This window comes from Parasteatoda tepidariorum, chromosome 6 (assembly GCF_982258835.1).
Source record: "Parasteatoda tepidariorum strain Cologne lab strain chromosome 6, Ptep-v5.0, whole genome shotgun sequence".
Classification (NCBI taxonomy): Eukaryota; Metazoa; Arthropoda; class Arachnida; order Araneae; family Theridiidae; genus Parasteatoda; species Parasteatoda tepidariorum.
Window position 1 is genome coordinate 114,876,366 of NC_141760.1, and position 18,410 is coordinate 114,894,775.

Sequence of the window (18,410 nt, forward strand, 5' to 3'; positions counted from 1 at the left end):
ATTTTTTTGCTGAAATAGGGCTGACCTGACAGCAAGGCGAGCAATACAGTTGCCTTAGGCTCCATGATTCGAAGGCCCCACAAAAGAGGATTCGGTAGCTGAGATCTTGGAAAATAAATAAATAAAAAATTAAATATCACTGCTTGTTTTTTTGTTGAAAAAATTATAAAAATAAAAGATATGGCTGTGCACCCATGTCTATTTTGTGTAATTTTATGAAGTATTTAATAATTACAGGAATTTTCAGATTTAAAAAAAAAGAAGAGACTTAGTATTATTTTTTAAGTAAAATGCCTTTGTGAATAATTATTTAAGAATAAATGGGGGAATATAAATTTAGCATCAAGTTCAGAATCGTCGTTTCAGATTGTGGTCATTAACTGTTACACTTCTCACTTGAATTCTTTATATTTTCATTTTAATGCTTTTGCAACCAATTCTACAACGGAATAAATAGATAAATGAATAAATAAATAAAATATCCTTCAAAAATGCAAAAAAAAATACTTAACACATTTCTAAAAAATACGTTGATACAAACTAAGTATAACTATTAATTAAAAGGGTTAACTGGTTAACAAATTCTCCTCTACAAATTCTCTCGAAATTAGAAAGAAAAAAAGCTCTCTCATGCACAGTAAGTCCCGCAAAAAATGTGCCTTACACACCTCTTCTTGGAAGCAATGATGCTATGCAAAATCGGAGATATTAAAATTTCCGTCTTTGTCTTAACAGGACGCTATATCACGAGAGAAACATTTCATGGCAAATTTTCATTTCCCTACTTAAATAATTTGAAATTTATAGTATAGAAAAAGTTAGTTTTTTTAGGTAAACCTAGAGTAAACCACGAAATTTCAAATGCTGTTACATAATAAAAAATAAAGTAATGAAGTAATCATGCAATAACTTGTTTCCATATTGATATTGTGGAGACATTTTTTTTTTTTTGCATTTGAAATTTCAAGGTTTGCCCTTGGTGTACCTGAACCCCCTTTTCATTAAACTTTAAAATATCAGTGGAAGTGAAACAGAATCTGACATGAAAAGTTTCTACCGGGGTATAGCGTCCTTTGAATTGTTACTCATTGACTTACTCATTGTTACTCAGTGTCAAATTAATAAAATGGAGCCATTAATTTTTTTAAATCTTTTTTTTTTACAAAATACTGCTAGAAAACGCCAGGATAGCCTGGTTGGTAGGGCACTGGGCCCATGTCCAAGAGTTCATGGGTTCGATCCCCGCCGACCGAAGACTCCCCGTGTAGTAACTGGTGACTGATGCACGTTAAATCTGTCGAGTCGCAAAGTCCTCTATAACAAATCAATACCTCTGGGGGCACTGATCCAGGAAGTTTCCTTGTCTTCTGGATTGGCTCAAAATGACAAGGCTACGGAGTTGAACATTAGTAGTCGTAAACCTAAAAATTGGGTTGGTTGTTAAACAATGAATAAAAAAAATATTGCTAGAAAAAATTCTACTTTATTTACATACATGGGTCGATCAACGACCTTTACAAAAATTACAACAACATCTGCAACATAAAATTAACAACAGTGTGTCTTACTGATAAAGAAAGTGGCTGTCACAGTTTTGAATTTTTAAGAAAATATTATCTCACTTTTAAAGCTTTATAAACTAATACAAAAAATAAATAAGAGTCCCTTTCTGTATAAAAAGTTTCAATTCGATCTCTTTCAGTAAGTGTATGTATAATTCGTTCGCACCAGGCGTTTATTCCCTTTTGAGGAAATGCACTTTCATATCAACAGACTTGGCACAACGCTTGGCTGAATACTCGATAGCAAATAAATACGTAAGCATAAAATACTTTGACTAAAACAGTTACGCCGCATTCCATGACCCTCCCTTTATGTCTCCCCCTTCCTGCGTGCTGTATCCATTCGAGTCGCCCACCAGCTGGTCACTCTCGTAAGATCTGGCTTTGGCGATCAACGGTTCTTGCTTTTCTGCCTGCTCCTCCTCTGGTTTTGTTTGAGAATAGTCAGAGTATGTATCCCTAGGTTGTGTTTCTTGAGCCTGGAAGTTGACCGAGTTCTGCACGTTGTAGACGGGATTTCCGGCCTGGTCATAGGCACGCATGTAAACCGTTCCAGTAGCTCCCTCTACTCGCCCATTCTCCTTCCCGGGTTGGGTGGCATACGCAGCTTTCAATCCGTAGTTTTGCAAACTCGCAACTACGTCTTGGTGGCTCGCGTCGTTCCCTTGCACCTCCGTATTACCGTGGTTGATGTAGTAGGATGCTTGGTTATGATACACTTTGGAGCTTCCGTGACTTCCGTAACTTCCTTGGTTTTCATAAGTCGAGGATTGACTTCCGTAATTGTTTTGGTCCTGCTGGGAGGGAGAGTCCTCATCTTGAGTGGGTTCGTCGTTTTGAAAAGATGGATGGGGTGTATCACTTTGTTGAGAGGGTTGATAACCTGCATCACTTTGAGGCGACTGGTACTCTTTTCCGCTTTGTTGATAGGATGCATACGAATTATCTTGACTCTGGTATCCATAGGATGATTGTTGCTGCGGCGGCCCATTATTCACTGCATCGGTATTTTCATTTTGGGAATATATTTGAGATTCGTATCCTGCATAGGGTGGTGCCTGGTTATCGTATCCTTGGTCTTCATTTCCGTCGCCTTGGTAGTTGTTGTTGCTATGCGATTGGTATCCGGTGTTATAATAATTTGCATTAGCTTGAGGATAATTGATCGGAGTGGCAGCTCCGTTTTGCAATTGATATATAGCTAAAGTTGGGACCTGTCCATTATTGCCATAGTGCGTTCCAGTGTTTTCACCCTGGAAATCGGAAGTTATTTTGTTTTCTCCGACGTTATATCCCCCAGTGGATTGTTCTCCTTGATATTGCTCACCTCTTCCAGAATGGTCGTTAAAATTGCTGACGGACACGCCAAGATACGTTTGGGGATTTTCCGAGCCATATCCTTCGTTTTGTTGTCCTTCCACTTGGTCCGAAGCAAAGTGGTTTTGGTCGTAGGAAATACCCCCAGCGCCACTATCTTGACCATATTTGGTGCTTTCAGAAACGACTTGCTCCTTAGTTGTATCTCTTCCATATACACCAGAACCATCAATATCCCCAGGAATATAATGGCCATGATCTTGTGCTCCGCTAGCGTAAGGATTTTGATTTCCTTCAAAACCCCATGAACCTCCATACCCTTGCACATCAGAGCCCCAATGTGCTCCATGATATCCTCCATGATATCCTCCATGGATTCCTCCACCGAGTCCTTGAAGGCCTGAGAACGCATGATTTTGAGTATAGGCACCATAGATATGACTCTGACCGTCCGGATGAGATTGCAGTTTTCCAGCATGGGTTGCCAAGAAACTTGCTGCACTTGTAGGGTTGATGATGCTACTTTGACCACCTCCTCCTCCTTTGCCTTTATGACCACCCTGTGGGTAAGGCGTGCCCTTTCCTGGAAGAGGGGAACCCTTGTAATCACCGCCTTGGTAAGGTGTTCCTTTGTAATCACCACCAGTATAAGGTGTTCCTTTGTAATCACCACTAGGATAAGGTGTTCCTTTGTAGTTTGGCTTGTACGGTTGCTCTTCAATGCTAAAAGAAGCAATTAATATATTATAAATTATTACAATATTGTGCATTACTAAATTATTAAACTATTAATTATTTAATAATTATTAAATTATTAGCATTATTAAATTATAACATTATTGTGCATTTAAATTATTACAATATTGTGACACCTCATAAAAATTCAGAAGAAATCATAAAAAAGGGAAAAAATCCACCTTTTTCTTTCGATGTTTGCAAAGAATATAAATATTTCTTTTTGTTTACAATAATTAATTGTTCACACATACAGGCTCATTAGGAATTATTTTTTTCTTAATTTAGCCGTCTAACTTGACCAGCTGGTCCACCTTTCTAAACAAGTAGAATTTCATGTAGTTCGAGATTTAAAATGGTACAGACAAAAAAACTACAGTGTAAAATTGTTCTGTAAGTAAAATATACTCATATTGTTGAAGTGAGAGTGGATGTAATTTTTGTCTCTTTCATGTTATTATGGCATCGTGGTGAATTTTGAATTGCAATGTCTAGTACAGCATATGTTACCATTTGAAAAAAATGTTAATTATCTCAAAGGCACCTTTGATGATTAATAAATAAATTAGCAATTTTGTAAAAATAAATTGTGCGCTTCTTTGCTATTATTAGCACTAGATCGCCCAAGGAAGTTATTTTGACTGCTTTTTGTTTAATTTAGAAAAACAATGATGAAATTTCTTAGAATTAGGTGATTTTTTGTACAACATATAATTTTTTTATTGTTAATATTTACTAATAACTTGTTATGCAACTGTAAATAATATAAAAATATAAACATTAATTTTAAACAAATTTCTTTACACATTAGTTATTCTTTCACAATGGAGTCATTTTGACTGCTTTTGGGCGATATAGGTAGGTACTAAGTTTCAGTCTCTCTAGTTTTAATTATGCAAGACAATGAATTTTATTTGTAAGAGTTTTTTCGCCAAAATGAAACTAATACTTTAATCGTTATAAACTTCTTTAAGTTATCTGAAACGGTAACCAATACATTCCAAAGCAAAAAGTAAAAGTTAAATAAATAATTTAGATTTAGTGTCACTTTTCAAGAGCTGAGAGACAACCTAACCAAGTAAATAAGTATTCACGTTGAAAACTTATAATCAGTCTTTACATTTATTTGACAAGTTTAGTTGATAATTAAAATGGTCATTAGCTTTTCGATCATTTTTACCTAACTTTATTTTAGCCTAGATGTAAGACTCTTTGCTATTAAAAACTTTTCCCCCTTAATATTAAAGCCCAGGAGTTGAGACTTAACTCATTTAATCTTATATCATAGATCTCAAATGTATAATTTATGTACGTTGGGGGGTTATGAGTACAAATTTTAATAGAGCAATGTCAAAAATATATCGCTATATTTTCCTTAATAATCCAGTTTCTACATTGTTATCAATATTTTTGTTACACAAATAAAATGTAGCAACATTCATAATATGATTTTATTCAATAATTATTCCCTTCTGTAATATTCACGATCAAGTTAGAATTGTTAAGGAAAGTGTTCTAACTAATCTTGAAAGATACTTTAAAATAGAATTCACCACAGTTCCTGATTAACTCTTTTTAACTATATTTTTTGAACTATGATAAACTTTTGGACTCTATACCTTTGTAGGAAACTAAGTTTGTATTTTTTTTTTCGTATTACATTTTTCTTTTAGCTCTCAAAGGTTTTAAGATTTTTAGTGAGTTGCGACTGCAAAGAGAAAAAAGAAATATCTGTTCCCTTCCTCACTTGTTTTTCCCCTCTAATTTTTAATTCTTAAATTTAATATTTTTTGTAGGAAACATTTTATAGAAGTTTCATGCAAAAAAAAATTCATAGACTAGGCTTATTTTGAAAGTTCTTAGTTGTTTTATCATTGCTTCCTCCCTTAAGACTATTAATCGTACAAAGAAAAAAAAATTTCATATAGGAAATAAATTTATTTTAATTTGTATTATAATACACAATTTTGCTAGAATTCATAGCTTTTAAGATAATTAGAGCATACTGTAAGCAAAACGTATGACCGCTCTTCCATTTCTTTTCATTTTACTTTCTTTTTATAAAGTATTAATCTTTTAGAAAAATATCTATTATGCTTCTCATTGGAATTTTTTTCTATATTTTACACTAAACTCATTTTTGTTTTGGAATTAAAAGATTTGGAAGTATTTTTATGGTCTGGCTCTGAAACCATCACTGCCATCGTATTTTGTTTTTCACAATCGTGTTCTCAAAAATTTTGAAAATGACTCGGTTTTTTTTTCTTCGTTTCCTATCTATAGTTTGTCTACTGTAAGAGCTCCCCCCGCCACAAAGTCTGAGACCAACTGCTGCTATGGAAACAAGAATAGCGCATTTTAGGGAGGGTACAAATTGTCTAAGCTAAGTACACCTCCTGCCACAAAGTCTGAGACCGCCTCGTGCTATGGAAACAAGAAAGGCGCATTTTAGGGAGGGTAGATTCGATAACAGCTTGTATGGGAAGCATACCAGATTGGCTGACTCAGTCAACAGCAGGAGACATATTTAATCTAATTCTAGAACTTTTTTAAGATTCGCATGGATATTTCTTTCTTTACTTAAAATAAATCTCTGTCCTTACTGAAAGGATGAAAAAAAAATTCCGAAACAGAAAGTCTTGAAAAAGCGAAATGATTAAAAAAGGAATCGAACATTCTAAACGATGTTTCAGGAGCGAATGCTTATTTCTTTTCATTCTAGGGCTAACACAATAGACTGCAGAAATAAATCTTGCCAATCAGAGCCAAAACCTCTCTTAAATAATGACCCCACAGCCCTACTTGAAATAGTTACACCCCGTTAGCACAACCACCGCCAGACGAATGGCTAGGGGAGTTCTTACTTTAGACAAACTATATGATATTTCAAAAGATAAAAATAAAAGTGACTCGTTGAAGTTAGTACTGTGAATGAGAAGAGTATTTTCGAACCACTTACTATACTGGTACTGGCCTTTTGACGTATTCTGGAACTTCTTTCACAACGGGTACAATCTTGGGTATCTTTTGAGGTACTCCGACTGGAACGGATTTCAAGATCGGTACAACATATGGTTTAGGAATGTGTACAGGTACTGCCACTGGATACTTCTTGGCGACGGCGTATGGTTTCGGCACCCTCACGACGTATGGTTTTGGAATCTTTATCTGGAAGGGGAGTTTCACCAGTTTCGGCAAAGGAATCGGGAAGTGGAACGGAACTCCTTTCAAGACAGGAAAAGGCTTTTGCAAGTGCTTGATCACCGGTATAACTTGCGGTACTTTGAAAGGTTTGGCAATAGAGAGTGGTTTCAGGTAACCCACAGGTTTTGGAACAGGCACCAGTTTAGGGATGGGAACGGGTTTGTACACAGGTACATGTTTTGGAACGTGCTTGATGATTATTTTGTGGGGAATGTCATGATGGCCACCTCCTCCATAGTTCCAACCGCAAACGATGTGGAAAAGAATCAGCACAACTGGCAGTGACTTTAGGAGCGTCATCATCTGCAGGACAAAAAAGAAATTGAATTAATTTTATTATTTGATTCGAAAAGAGAGGCCACAATAATAAATACAGTGGTCGCCACAAACAAAATCACTGGATCATATAATTAGCTGCTTTTTTAAAATCCAATCAACGGTGCTCACTTAAAATCAAACACTTATTTTTTAAATTTTAATTACAGTTGATTTTAAATTATATTGTGTTTAACAGAAACTCATTTTAAAAGCATTTAACTATAAACAAAATAAACACCTAGTACCCTATAATAAACAATAGCCTATTACCAATAAACGTAAACCTATACTATAATAAACAATCAATTTCAGAAATTCTAATATGATGAAGTACTCAATTAATGCTGCAAAGTTAACATTGATTATTGACTTCATCTGATGTAATGAATAATAAATTATTGATTATAAAAGAAAGCGCAATAAGCTACTTTTCTAAATCGAAAGTATGATAAACTAACGAATATCAATGATGTTTATTTTTTTTAATGGCTTCTCTATGGTTGGGTCTATTTCTGTTGGGGTCTATTCTCTTTGGCTTCAGAAGTGCCAGAATAGCTACTTCTCTTACCGTTATCCAGTGGGCACTTGCGGCTAACTCAAGGCGGCTGATTAGCGTCGCCCACGTTATACAACCACATACCCGTTTATAGGGTGGTCAACATTCACACAGAAGAAAGGACACAGAGAGAGAAAGATGCTTACGGTGGGATTCGAACCCACAACCACTGGCCCCGTAGTCCAGTACAGTAACCACTAGACCAGTAATCAGCATTTCAATGATGTTACCTTTAAAATGTCAGAGAAATAGAATCGAACAATCAATAACGTAAAACAAAGGCTATTCTAAACCAATCAGTAAATTCCATTTTTCTTATGTCTTTACCGAATGACTTAACTGTAAATTTCTTTCGAATATTAAAATCAAGGGCGCTAAAATCGGCTCTAGCAGCTGTTGTCATTTCAGGAAAATGGAACAATTGGTTCTGGAATTATAAGAGAGGGAGAGAGGCTGGCAGACACTCAAACGTTATTATTATAGATTATATATACTATACTTTGCTACATATATTTGCAACTATTATAAAATCCACCGATACATTGAAAAATGTAGCTCCTGTTTAACTAAAATTAAAATTAGATTCAGTAAAAATTAAAGTATACACGTAGTAATCAACTTAACTTTCAGCGTATTTGTAGTTTAACTAAGAAATTTTTTTTATCTTAGTTTAGATATTACGATTTTTTTAAATCAGCCAACTTATAATATCAAATCAGGATGAACTTGATTTCAATTTGCGAAGGGCACTGTATAAAATGTTTTGAAATCATCGGAAAAATTGCTGAAGAAAGAAAATCCTGCTTGAAATATTTTTGTTTTTGTTTTTTTGGGAGGAATACATTGCGAAATACAAAAAGGATATTTTGTGGACTAAAGCAAAAAATAACGTGAATGTATCACACATGAAAGTACTGAATTGTCCATTTCTGTAATTGACTCAGTATCGCAAAATGCTAAAATTATAATTGCTTAAGGAATAGTTGTGGAAGAACCCTCAAAGCTAAACATGAAAAATGAGGGTATTTCTTGATGTTGATGTCCTTGAATAATGTTTCCCTCTAAGCGATCTTGAAAGAAGAAGGTCATTGATGACCCGGTTCGGGATCTCATATTTTTATGGAAGTAGATCATTAAAAGGATGCCGATGAAACTTCAAAGGTTTCTTTACTCCTCTTCTTCCTCATGCATTTCAATCAACGAGCAAAAATATTCTTAAGTGAGGCTTAAAAATTAGTTGGTTTTTTTTGTAATATATTCATTATTTCCTAAATGGTTTTTACCTCTCTAAAAATGCTACATTTGTACGTCACGAGATTTTTAAATGTGTGTCTTTTTTTTCCCTCCATTTCTTTTTATGAGCAATTTTTTTGAAAGTTTAACATAATGCTTCTCAATAAATACAGAAAGGTAAATGCTTAAGATTAAGAATGCAAAAGATCTCCCGAAATACGTCAAAGATCTGAATTTTAGATTGCTCATTTAAAATTTAAAAAAAGAAATATTGACAGAAAAAGGACAGAGCGGACTGTTTAGGAATATTAAACATGGTGCTCTACCCGGAAGAGCAGCATGTTTTCATTCTTGAGCAATATTTTAGCCATTGTTGTGCTTTCTCCTACTCGTACAATTTTCCATTTTGGTGATAGGATTCGGACATCCGGATCATGTGTTTTACGACAGTTGGTAAAAAGGTGATGATTTCATTCCTGCCTTTGCATTTTTTTTATTGAAGTTGGCATGGTACACAATTCTTAAATTATAATTGACGCACCATTTCAATCTAATAATTTGGATGTATATATATATATATATATATATATATATATATATATATATATATATATATATATATATATATATATATATATATATATATATATATATATATATATATATATATATATATATATATATATATATATATATATATATATATATATATATATATATATATATATGCTCTAATTATTTATCCGAAAATCGGACACGAGATTGCTCATACCACAAAGAATATTATCAATATTCGTTCTCTATTGAGATTTCAGACGATTATCAAGTGATCCATTCACTGTGTGACTCAAATAATTGTAAGAATTTAGTATTATTACATATATATGTATATATATATATATATATATATATATATATATATATATATATATATATATACACAAAGCCTGCATTGACATTGAGATTTCTTTTTTGATTGAGATTTAATATTAATTCACTATTAAGAGAAATTTAATATCACACAGCCAGAATAAAAAAAAATTCTTATTTTGAAATAAAACAAAAAGAAAGCACAAGATGTGCCAAATATATACTTATTTTGTGATTTTTTTTCTCAATGCGATCCATTCTTTTTCAAACATTAACAATTTTATGCTTAGAAACGTAGAAAAAATGTTTCTTTATAATTGTCAAACTTTAGTTAAGATTTAGTTTCGTTTTTTACTTCCAAATTAAAATAACGCTAAAAGTTATTATTTTTTTAATGACTATTGTTTTCCTTTACTTTCAAGATTTATCTTTTAAATGCATTAGCGAGCGGTTAGCGTGCCTGACTACGAAGCCATAGGCTGCGGGTTCGAATCCCGCTCTGGGCATGGATGTTTCTCTCTCTCTTTGTGCTGTCCTCTGTTCTGTGTGTGTGTGAATGTGGCCCACCCTATAAACGGGTTTGTGGCAGTGTGGCGTGGGCAATGTTGCTCGCCTCCGTGACTTTGGTTCACAGGTGCCCACTGGGTAACGTGAAATGAGCAACAATTCTGGCATAGTATAGGCAAAGATTCAAATTCAGTGCCTGCCATTAGAAGAAAAAAAAATTAAGTTTAGAAATTAAATATTTTTTTACGTCTATAGCAAATTATGTTAAAAATAAGTTTAAAAAAATATGTATTAAAAAGTTGAAAAACATAATTTTTTTATTAATATTCAATATTTTTTGCCTTATCAAAAAGTCGAAACATAATATTTCGTAAAACTTCAATAAATTGCCTTGAAAATGATATCCACAAGCTTTTTTTTTACGATGTTGTATGCATAGATATTGCAAACCCCATAAAAGAATAAATATTTTACGAAAAAAAATAAGAGGTTACAAAAATGTCTACCGAAACTCCGGAAGTATCAAAGATAGTGAATTAAATTATTCGTTATCACTGTAAATTAAAACAAAATTATTCCAGGTATATTTTAAGAAATAGATTTTGCATTACTTGTCCTTGTCAAGCTCTCAACTGAGGCAAATACTTACTGACAAATTGACTCATTTTTTAAAATCATATTACGTCTAAAGGTTTTAGATATTTACTCTTCAAAATGTTGTATAAAAAGACTCTCATGTTTCTCTTAAAGAAAAAAAATTTTATAATTGATATTAAAATAACAATAAAAAATTATAATTTTTTTTATCTGTATCCACTTTTTCCCTACAATTCAGAGTTTAAGAAATGCCATTAGTTCAGTGACCTGCAGAGGTGTGTGGATGCCCCGGGTAAATTTCTGAATTAAATGCCTCTTATACGATTTCAACTAATGGGGACCAAAAAAATAAACCTCATCATCATCATAGTTGGCCAGACAGCCCAATATGGGCCAATACCTTCCTCCAAAGATTTCTCCATAATGGCTTCCGATTTATCTTTGATCTCCAATTATTTTCATTAATTGCAAAAAAATTAGACTATACCGTGTCAGTACATCTCAACTACGGCCTTTCCCGCTTTCCTGTTCCAGTGGGTTTAAAAAGCAGCATCTTTCTTACTGTATTGTCATCACTCATTCGAATCACGTAGGCCATCCAATTCTTTCATGTATTTAATAATATCGGATTGTTTATAAATCCTTCTTGTACAGATCAAAGTTAAATCTCCATCTCCAGTTATTGTTTTCATTTATACCACCAAATATACTCATCAAAATCTTTCTTTCAAATGATGCGATACAATTCTCTTCCAAATTTGTCATTGTCAAGCTTCAGAAGCATATCACAAGCATTTTCAAGCTTCAGAAGCATGTGTCAAGATTGGCCTGGCATGTGTCAAGATGGCATGTGTCAAGATTGACAAGAGTTTTGTAGATTAAGAATTTTGTTTCTCTTGAAAGAAACATATATTTGATAAATCTTCTCAGCCCATAGACAGCCCTATTAGCCAGATTGAGTCGGATAAAAAATAAGCCTATTTCATAAAAAAAAAATTCCTGAAAAATACATTCCACAGATATTGCAAGATACACAAAAAACTAATTTTAACAATGCATTTAGATTTATTGATTATATGTATGTATAAAATTTAAAAGCAAACTTTAAATTCTTTTTTCACACATATGTTTGCGGAAAATATTTTATGGTAAAGAATTAAAGAATAATTAAAGTAATATTAAAGTAATATTTTTTTCAAAATATTCAAGCAATTAATTATTTTTGGCTTGTTTTTTTTTATTATGAAGAGCATTTCAATTTTATGAGAGATCTTTTTTATTTATTAAAGTCCTCTTTTGACTTATTAAAATCATATCTATATACCTCATAAAATATTTTAATCTCTTAAAAAAATTAAATTAAGTATCTTTTGTAATAATTTGGCTGTCCTATTTGGCTGCCCTTTTTCTCTGCACCTTAACTTACAACTGCTTTTGTAAACTTGTAGTGCTAAAAAATGTGTATGTGGACTTCGAAATAGCATATGCTTGCATTCCTTTGAGCTTTCTGAGCAAAGCAAATACACAAAAAATACTACGCATTCTGTACATTTTACCCAATAAATACTCACAAAAATGTATTCACAAGTCTTCTATAAAATATTAAAAATCGTCTCCTATAAATTATTAAAACTTTCTTTAAGCAAAAGTCCATTTTTTTAAACTTCGAGTAGTGAAAATCACTCAGTCACCTCATGAATGATTCATTTATTATATCTATCTAACTAATAAACTTTAAATTTTCTTTATGTTTCGATAGTTTGAAGATATATTAGATTATTGTATCAATTTAATTAATCTTAAATTTTCTTTAATTGCCTATTATTTCAAGGCCCATTCATTTTTTATATCTATTTAAATAATAAATTTTTAAATTTTCTTAATTTGTTGATAATTTCAGAAAATATTCATTGATAAAATCTATTTAAATAACTTATTTTTTCAGGGTTACATTCATTTATTAAATCTATTTAAATTGTTAATTTTAAATTTTTGGCAGCAGTTTTGACTCTTAAATGCCCTCATTTTGAGCGTTTTTTTAAAAAATTAAAATATTAAAGGTTGGATATTATTTTGTTCCTATTTTACTTTTTTTGAATAAATTTTTGATACTTAGTCATTCTTTAGTTTCCATTTAAGGCTCTGTTTCTTTTTCCTTCGAAATTTGTTCACATTCTTCTTTACAACAAAGATAGGATAATATTTAAAGTATTTTAAACAGCGAAGTTTGAAAAAAACGCGAAACAAAAATTATGACGAAATGATGAAGTTTCTTATTCTTTCGAATTGAAATATAAGAATTACCATTCGAAAGAGTATCTTCCAGAGAAATGTCAACTTTTGTAGGGCTGTTACAATTGAAAGAGAGGAGAATAAATGAGTGCGAAAAGAAGGTAACGGAGAGTTCATTAGCCGCCTGGAAAAGAAAAAGATGTCGCGTTCTCTTTACATCATTTAATCCTCCTCCTTCTTCTTTTGCATAAGAAGAATATTTTGTTCTCTTTTAAACTAGTCTTTCGAGATATCATCCACTCTCAACAAAACTTTCAGAAAGTGGATGGGGCAAAAAAAAAAATTTCTTCTTCTTCAAATTACTTCTAAATACTTTTAATCGTAGATCATTATTCCTTTGTATTATTTATGATTGCTTGACAAAGAAATAATTATTTATATATATATATATATATATATATATATATATATATATATATATATATATATATATATATATATATATATATATATATATATATATATATATATATATATATATATATATATATACAATGTCAGTCTTCAGATATGTAATAGTACTAAATTCTTATACTTATTTAGAGAATGGGTCACCTGATAATCGTCTGAAATCTCAATAGAAAACGAATATTGATAATATTCTTTGTGGTATGAGCATTCTCGTGTCCGATTTAAGGACTAAAGCAGCAAAGTTGTTGAAAGGTAGTCTTATATTTGCTTATATTAAAATGCTTATGGAAGTCAAGTAAAGTAGTTCATTAAAAAACTTGGGCGTTTAGCTTTTACAAAAACTACATTTGAGTTCAATTTGAAAATAATAAAAACAAAGCTAGATGTCAATTAAGCTATTGATACGTGAGGATTACGTTCATGAATTCTAAGCAATGATTTCGGTAAAGTGTAAAAAAAAAATTTATTACCATGATTCATTCTCTTAGTGAAAAAAAAGACGGCAAGGGAGTATGAATTATAAAAATGTTTTGTAAAACATTTGTCAATGGGTGAATCAACAGTTACTTTTAAAGAAAGAGATTTTATTTTATTCTATAACCGTCGTTGAACAGCCGACCCAAATATATGGGTTTTACGACCACTCATGTTCAACTGCGTAACCTTGTCATTTTAAATTTAATCCAGAAGACAAGGAAACTCCGGGAACAAGTATCGGGAGAAATTTGCCTTCGGGGAGGACTTTATGATGGAACTAACCCGCATTTGAATTACATGGAGATTCCACGGATAGCCTGATGGCAAGGAGACTTTTACCCATGATCTGTCTACCTCTAAGGATACTTTATGGGAGCACTGTGGTCGGTGCGGAATTCGTATCGAACAGCCATCGCTGGGATTCGAACCCGTTTCCCCTCATTGGCAGGGCAAACGCTCTATCCCCATAACCATCACGGCTCGTTTGGTAATATTGTATTTAAGTGTTATGTAAGGCACTTCGCTTTTCAAATTCAAATACAAAAACCATTTGTCACCTTAAAAATATTTTTTTTTATAGTTTGAATATAGTTTTTATTATAAAATTAGAGATGTAAAAAAAAAATAATAAAAAAAAATTACTATAATTGAAAATTGCATAATTTCGCCGAATCTTGGGAATATTAATGAACGTATCTTCTCCACTTAACCTATCTCTCCAACTAATTAACGCATCTTTGAGCACAGCTCATCAAACTTTCTCTAAGAAGGCTAGAAGCGCAGTTTTCTAAGTTGTTACTCAGCTGAACACATTAAATTAGCAGAATTAAGTTTTGGTCGTGTGTTAGCAACAGACCCTCATAGCTCGAAATTCCTTATTTTAACGCTATTATATATACACATACATACCCCCTATCATTCAGGTAGGCTTTCCTCTGGTAGGGTACACTAGAACCATGTAATGTAATACGTAGCTCAGTTCAAATATTATGAGTCAATACTAAAGGGAGACATGGATCCAAAAAAGAATACAGTAGTATTACACAGTGTAATTTTTTTTTTCAATTAACGTAAGGAACGTCGTTCATGCTTATCTGTTGATGTCCAATCAGATGTCACTCTCATTATGTTGTTGTGCCCGGCAATGATGTTTTGTAAAACTGTATTCTAAGTAATTATTTTCAGTTGTTTGCTGTATCGATATGGGTACTGTGTATTAGAGAAATATTTAAAATCTACAAGTTTCCTCACGTGAGTTAACACAATCACTAACTACTGAGCATGCTCTGCTAACACTAGGTTTTCGAAAACCATTATCGCAATCCACGCACAAATATTTTATCACTATCACTCTAAAATATTTTTTTTCTTACCAAATGGGGTGTTGTAAGGGCAAATTAATTTGTACACATTTTTATGCTTCTCTCTATGTTGAATAACAACATTTTAAGGATAAAATCTCCAAATGATTCAAAGTTAACAAAAGTATAATAACCGATTTTTTAATTCATTTAAGTTGTCTCAACAGGGGTGCTGAATAAAAGCAAAATATTTCATCATTTTCGAAGACTCCCTTCGTAGTAAATAGTGACTGGTGCACGTTAAGCCTGAAGGGTCGCAAAGTCCTCCTTGTTTCCATAAGAAATCAATACCTCTGCGGTTACTGAATTGGAGATAGATTGTTCTCTGGTTCAGTACAAAATGAAGATCTGTGGATGAATGAATGGATATGTGAATGGGTCCACCCTATAAACGGGGGTGACGTATAGGTGCGGCAAAATTCGAATTCTTGGCCATAGATGGCGCCACAGGAAAGCAAAAACAGTCGCACCAATTGCTTTAATGGCATACGACAACCACAACAGTTACATTTGATCATTTTTTGGACAGTTAGCGTAAATATAGTAAAAGAACCCAAATTCTTTCGCAATATAACAATAACCATATAAGGTTGTCAATTACATTCACAATTTTCTCTCAAAAATTAATTATTTTGTAGCAGTTAAAAAATTTTGAAGTTATTCACTTTTTTTTCGTTCAGAAGGTGACAACCATTCGTGCACAGTTACAGTCAAGTAAAAGTATATAAAGTACCGCAAAAGAAAAGAAAATGTGTGATAAAATTATAGTCGTAGATATATTAGGAAAATGAAATTTTTTTCTTACTTTTCGCATTTAGAAAATTTATTTATTTATATATTGGCTTAAAAAAATCGTGTTTTAGCGAAATTAAGATCAAAATATGACTAGACGGTGTCTCATCTACACTAAAGGGTTAAACGTTTATGAGAGATTTGGGGAGGGGGGGAATACTTTCTTTACTTTTAAACAAATACATTTTTCGCACGAAAATTCTTTGAAATGTGTTTTCATACTTTGATGTAAATATATGAGAGACCCAATTAATTAAACCAAAACTACTTGTTTGTTATGATAATACTGAACGAAATTGAATTATTAATTTTTTAATATTTTCGTTTAGTAAGGAACTTCATAATTCTTTTCAATAGAATAAACCATAATCTTGAAAAAAGTTATACTTATAAAAATTGAACGCACTTTGAGAAAAAAATTTGAGAAATTTAAAATTTCTAGTCACTAAAGAGTTGTTTCTGTGATCAAATATTTACCAATTTTTTATTTATTTTCAATTTTTTTATATTATTATAAAATCTACGAAATATTTCGATGCCAAGGATGCCTAAAGTTTTATTTTTGCTGTTGATCTTTTATAACTTTTTTTTTTACAGCATAACAAATTTTAGTCTACAAATTCAGATAAAGTCAATAATAAAGGTAAATCCTATTATAGCAATCAGTGATAAATGTAAAATAACAATAAAATATGATGTATTTAAGTCTGACGAAATCTACATTAAAATTTCAATGAGGTAATTTTTGAAGGGAAAAAAGTAACACATCATATCATCACCATTTCAAAATTTCGTTTTAAACTATCATGAATATCAAACATCATAAATACTATAAATATACAAAATTAGATACACAATACATTTTAAGATATATATATATATATATATATATATATATATATATATATATATATATATATATATATATATATATATATATATATATATATATATATATATATATATATATATATATATATATATATATATATATATATATATATATATATATATATATATATATATATATATATATAATATTTAAAATTAATTAAGATTACTGAATTACTAAAAATATATTTAGTTAAAAATTCTAGAAGACATATCGTTTTCTGCTCATATCCATAAAAATGAGTGCTTTCTGACATTAATGTAGCCGTAGCAAAATATATCAATAGAACAGTGTGAAAAACACCAAAAAATGAAACTAATTCGTTAATGTAGTTTAAACTAGTAAAAACAGTACAAAATATAAAAATCAAACACAAGATAGAACCTATAAACTGAGAAGAGACTTGTCCAATGTTATTCCGTAAAACTAATCAAGTGGAAATATCTATTTAAAATAAGATTAAAAATGCAATTAAGAAACAAAATAAATTATTTTAAAAAAATCTATTTTTTTAAAATTTATTAATTTTAAAAAAAAAGAAATTCGAAGTGAAAATGGTTGTGAAAGTGTACCTGTATAACCACCGAGCAGAAGAAATGACCTTGCTCTTGAGAAGTCTTGAGTTAGAATTAAAATTGTATGTTAGTAGTACTAATCTTAAATACGAGGTGAATGAAAAACGAATGCCGTTAGGCCGTTTGCACAGTTTTTGGCCTCGTTCTTTTTCAGGTCATCAGATCGTCACCCCCCTCCCTCGAAAGAATATTTGCTTCTCCTTCCCCCCCTCCCCTCCAAGTTTCCGACTCCCGTGGAAGGTGAAAAACTTTTAATTTTACATGAAATTAGAATGTTAAGGCAACTAAAGCTTTACAAGTCATGTTTCATTGCTTATTGATGTGCAGTCGAACAGACAGTAGTTGTCAGCGATTTCTACTTTTCAACACTAGTTCAGATCAGCCCTGAGTTCAGATGAAGTTGATTTTTCGAATATGATTCACTTTGTGAGGGTTATTTTATTTTACATGGACTATAAAATTGTAACTATTTAATAAAAAGTGACTTAAATAAAAAACTCTCTTTGTTGACCTAGGTAGGCATTGTCTTTAAAAGAAAAATTTATATTACTTGTTTATTTTGCGCACTCTTGTTTTTCTTGATCTATAAAGTGTAAGTGAGTGGGAGTGTTTAGGATTTTGCAGCGAAAAATGAAGTTTAGAGTGAGATTATGTTTTTAGGGAAGACTTCGATAAAGCAGGAAAAAAAATAGAATAAACCATTTCAACCTG

General features: G+C 31.6%; 1 protein-coding gene across 1 annotated transcript; it reads right to left on the bottom strand.

The window, feature by feature from the left end:
* Nucleotides 1–1,463: 1,463 nt before the first annotated feature.
* Nucleotides 1,464–17,885, bottom strand: LOC107440769 (uncharacterized). The gene is made up of 3 exons (XM_016053794.4): nucleotides 17,697–17,885; nucleotides 6,574–7,121; nucleotides 1,464–3,602 (listed from the first exon to the last, which is right to left on the bottom strand). Exons 2-3 carry the CDS (start codon nucleotides 7,119–7,121, stop codon nucleotides 1,847–1,849), a joined length of 2,304 nt encoding a protein of 767 aa, XP_015909280.3. The 5' UTR covers nucleotides 17,697–17,885; the 3' UTR covers nucleotides 1,464–1,846.
* Between the last annotated feature and the right edge of the window lie 525 nt (nucleotides 17,886–18,410).

Bases quoted from the DNA above. Each gene is read 5' to 3' on its own strand.
- LOC107440769 (XM_016053794.4), bottom strand. From the start codon at position 7,121: ATGATGACGCTCCTAAAGTCACTGCCAGTTGTGCTGATTCTTTTCCAC. The intron at 3,603-6,573 runs GTAAGTGGTTCG...TGCTTCTTTTAG, and splicing joins AAAAGGCCAGTACCAGTATA to CATTGAAGAGCAACCGTACA.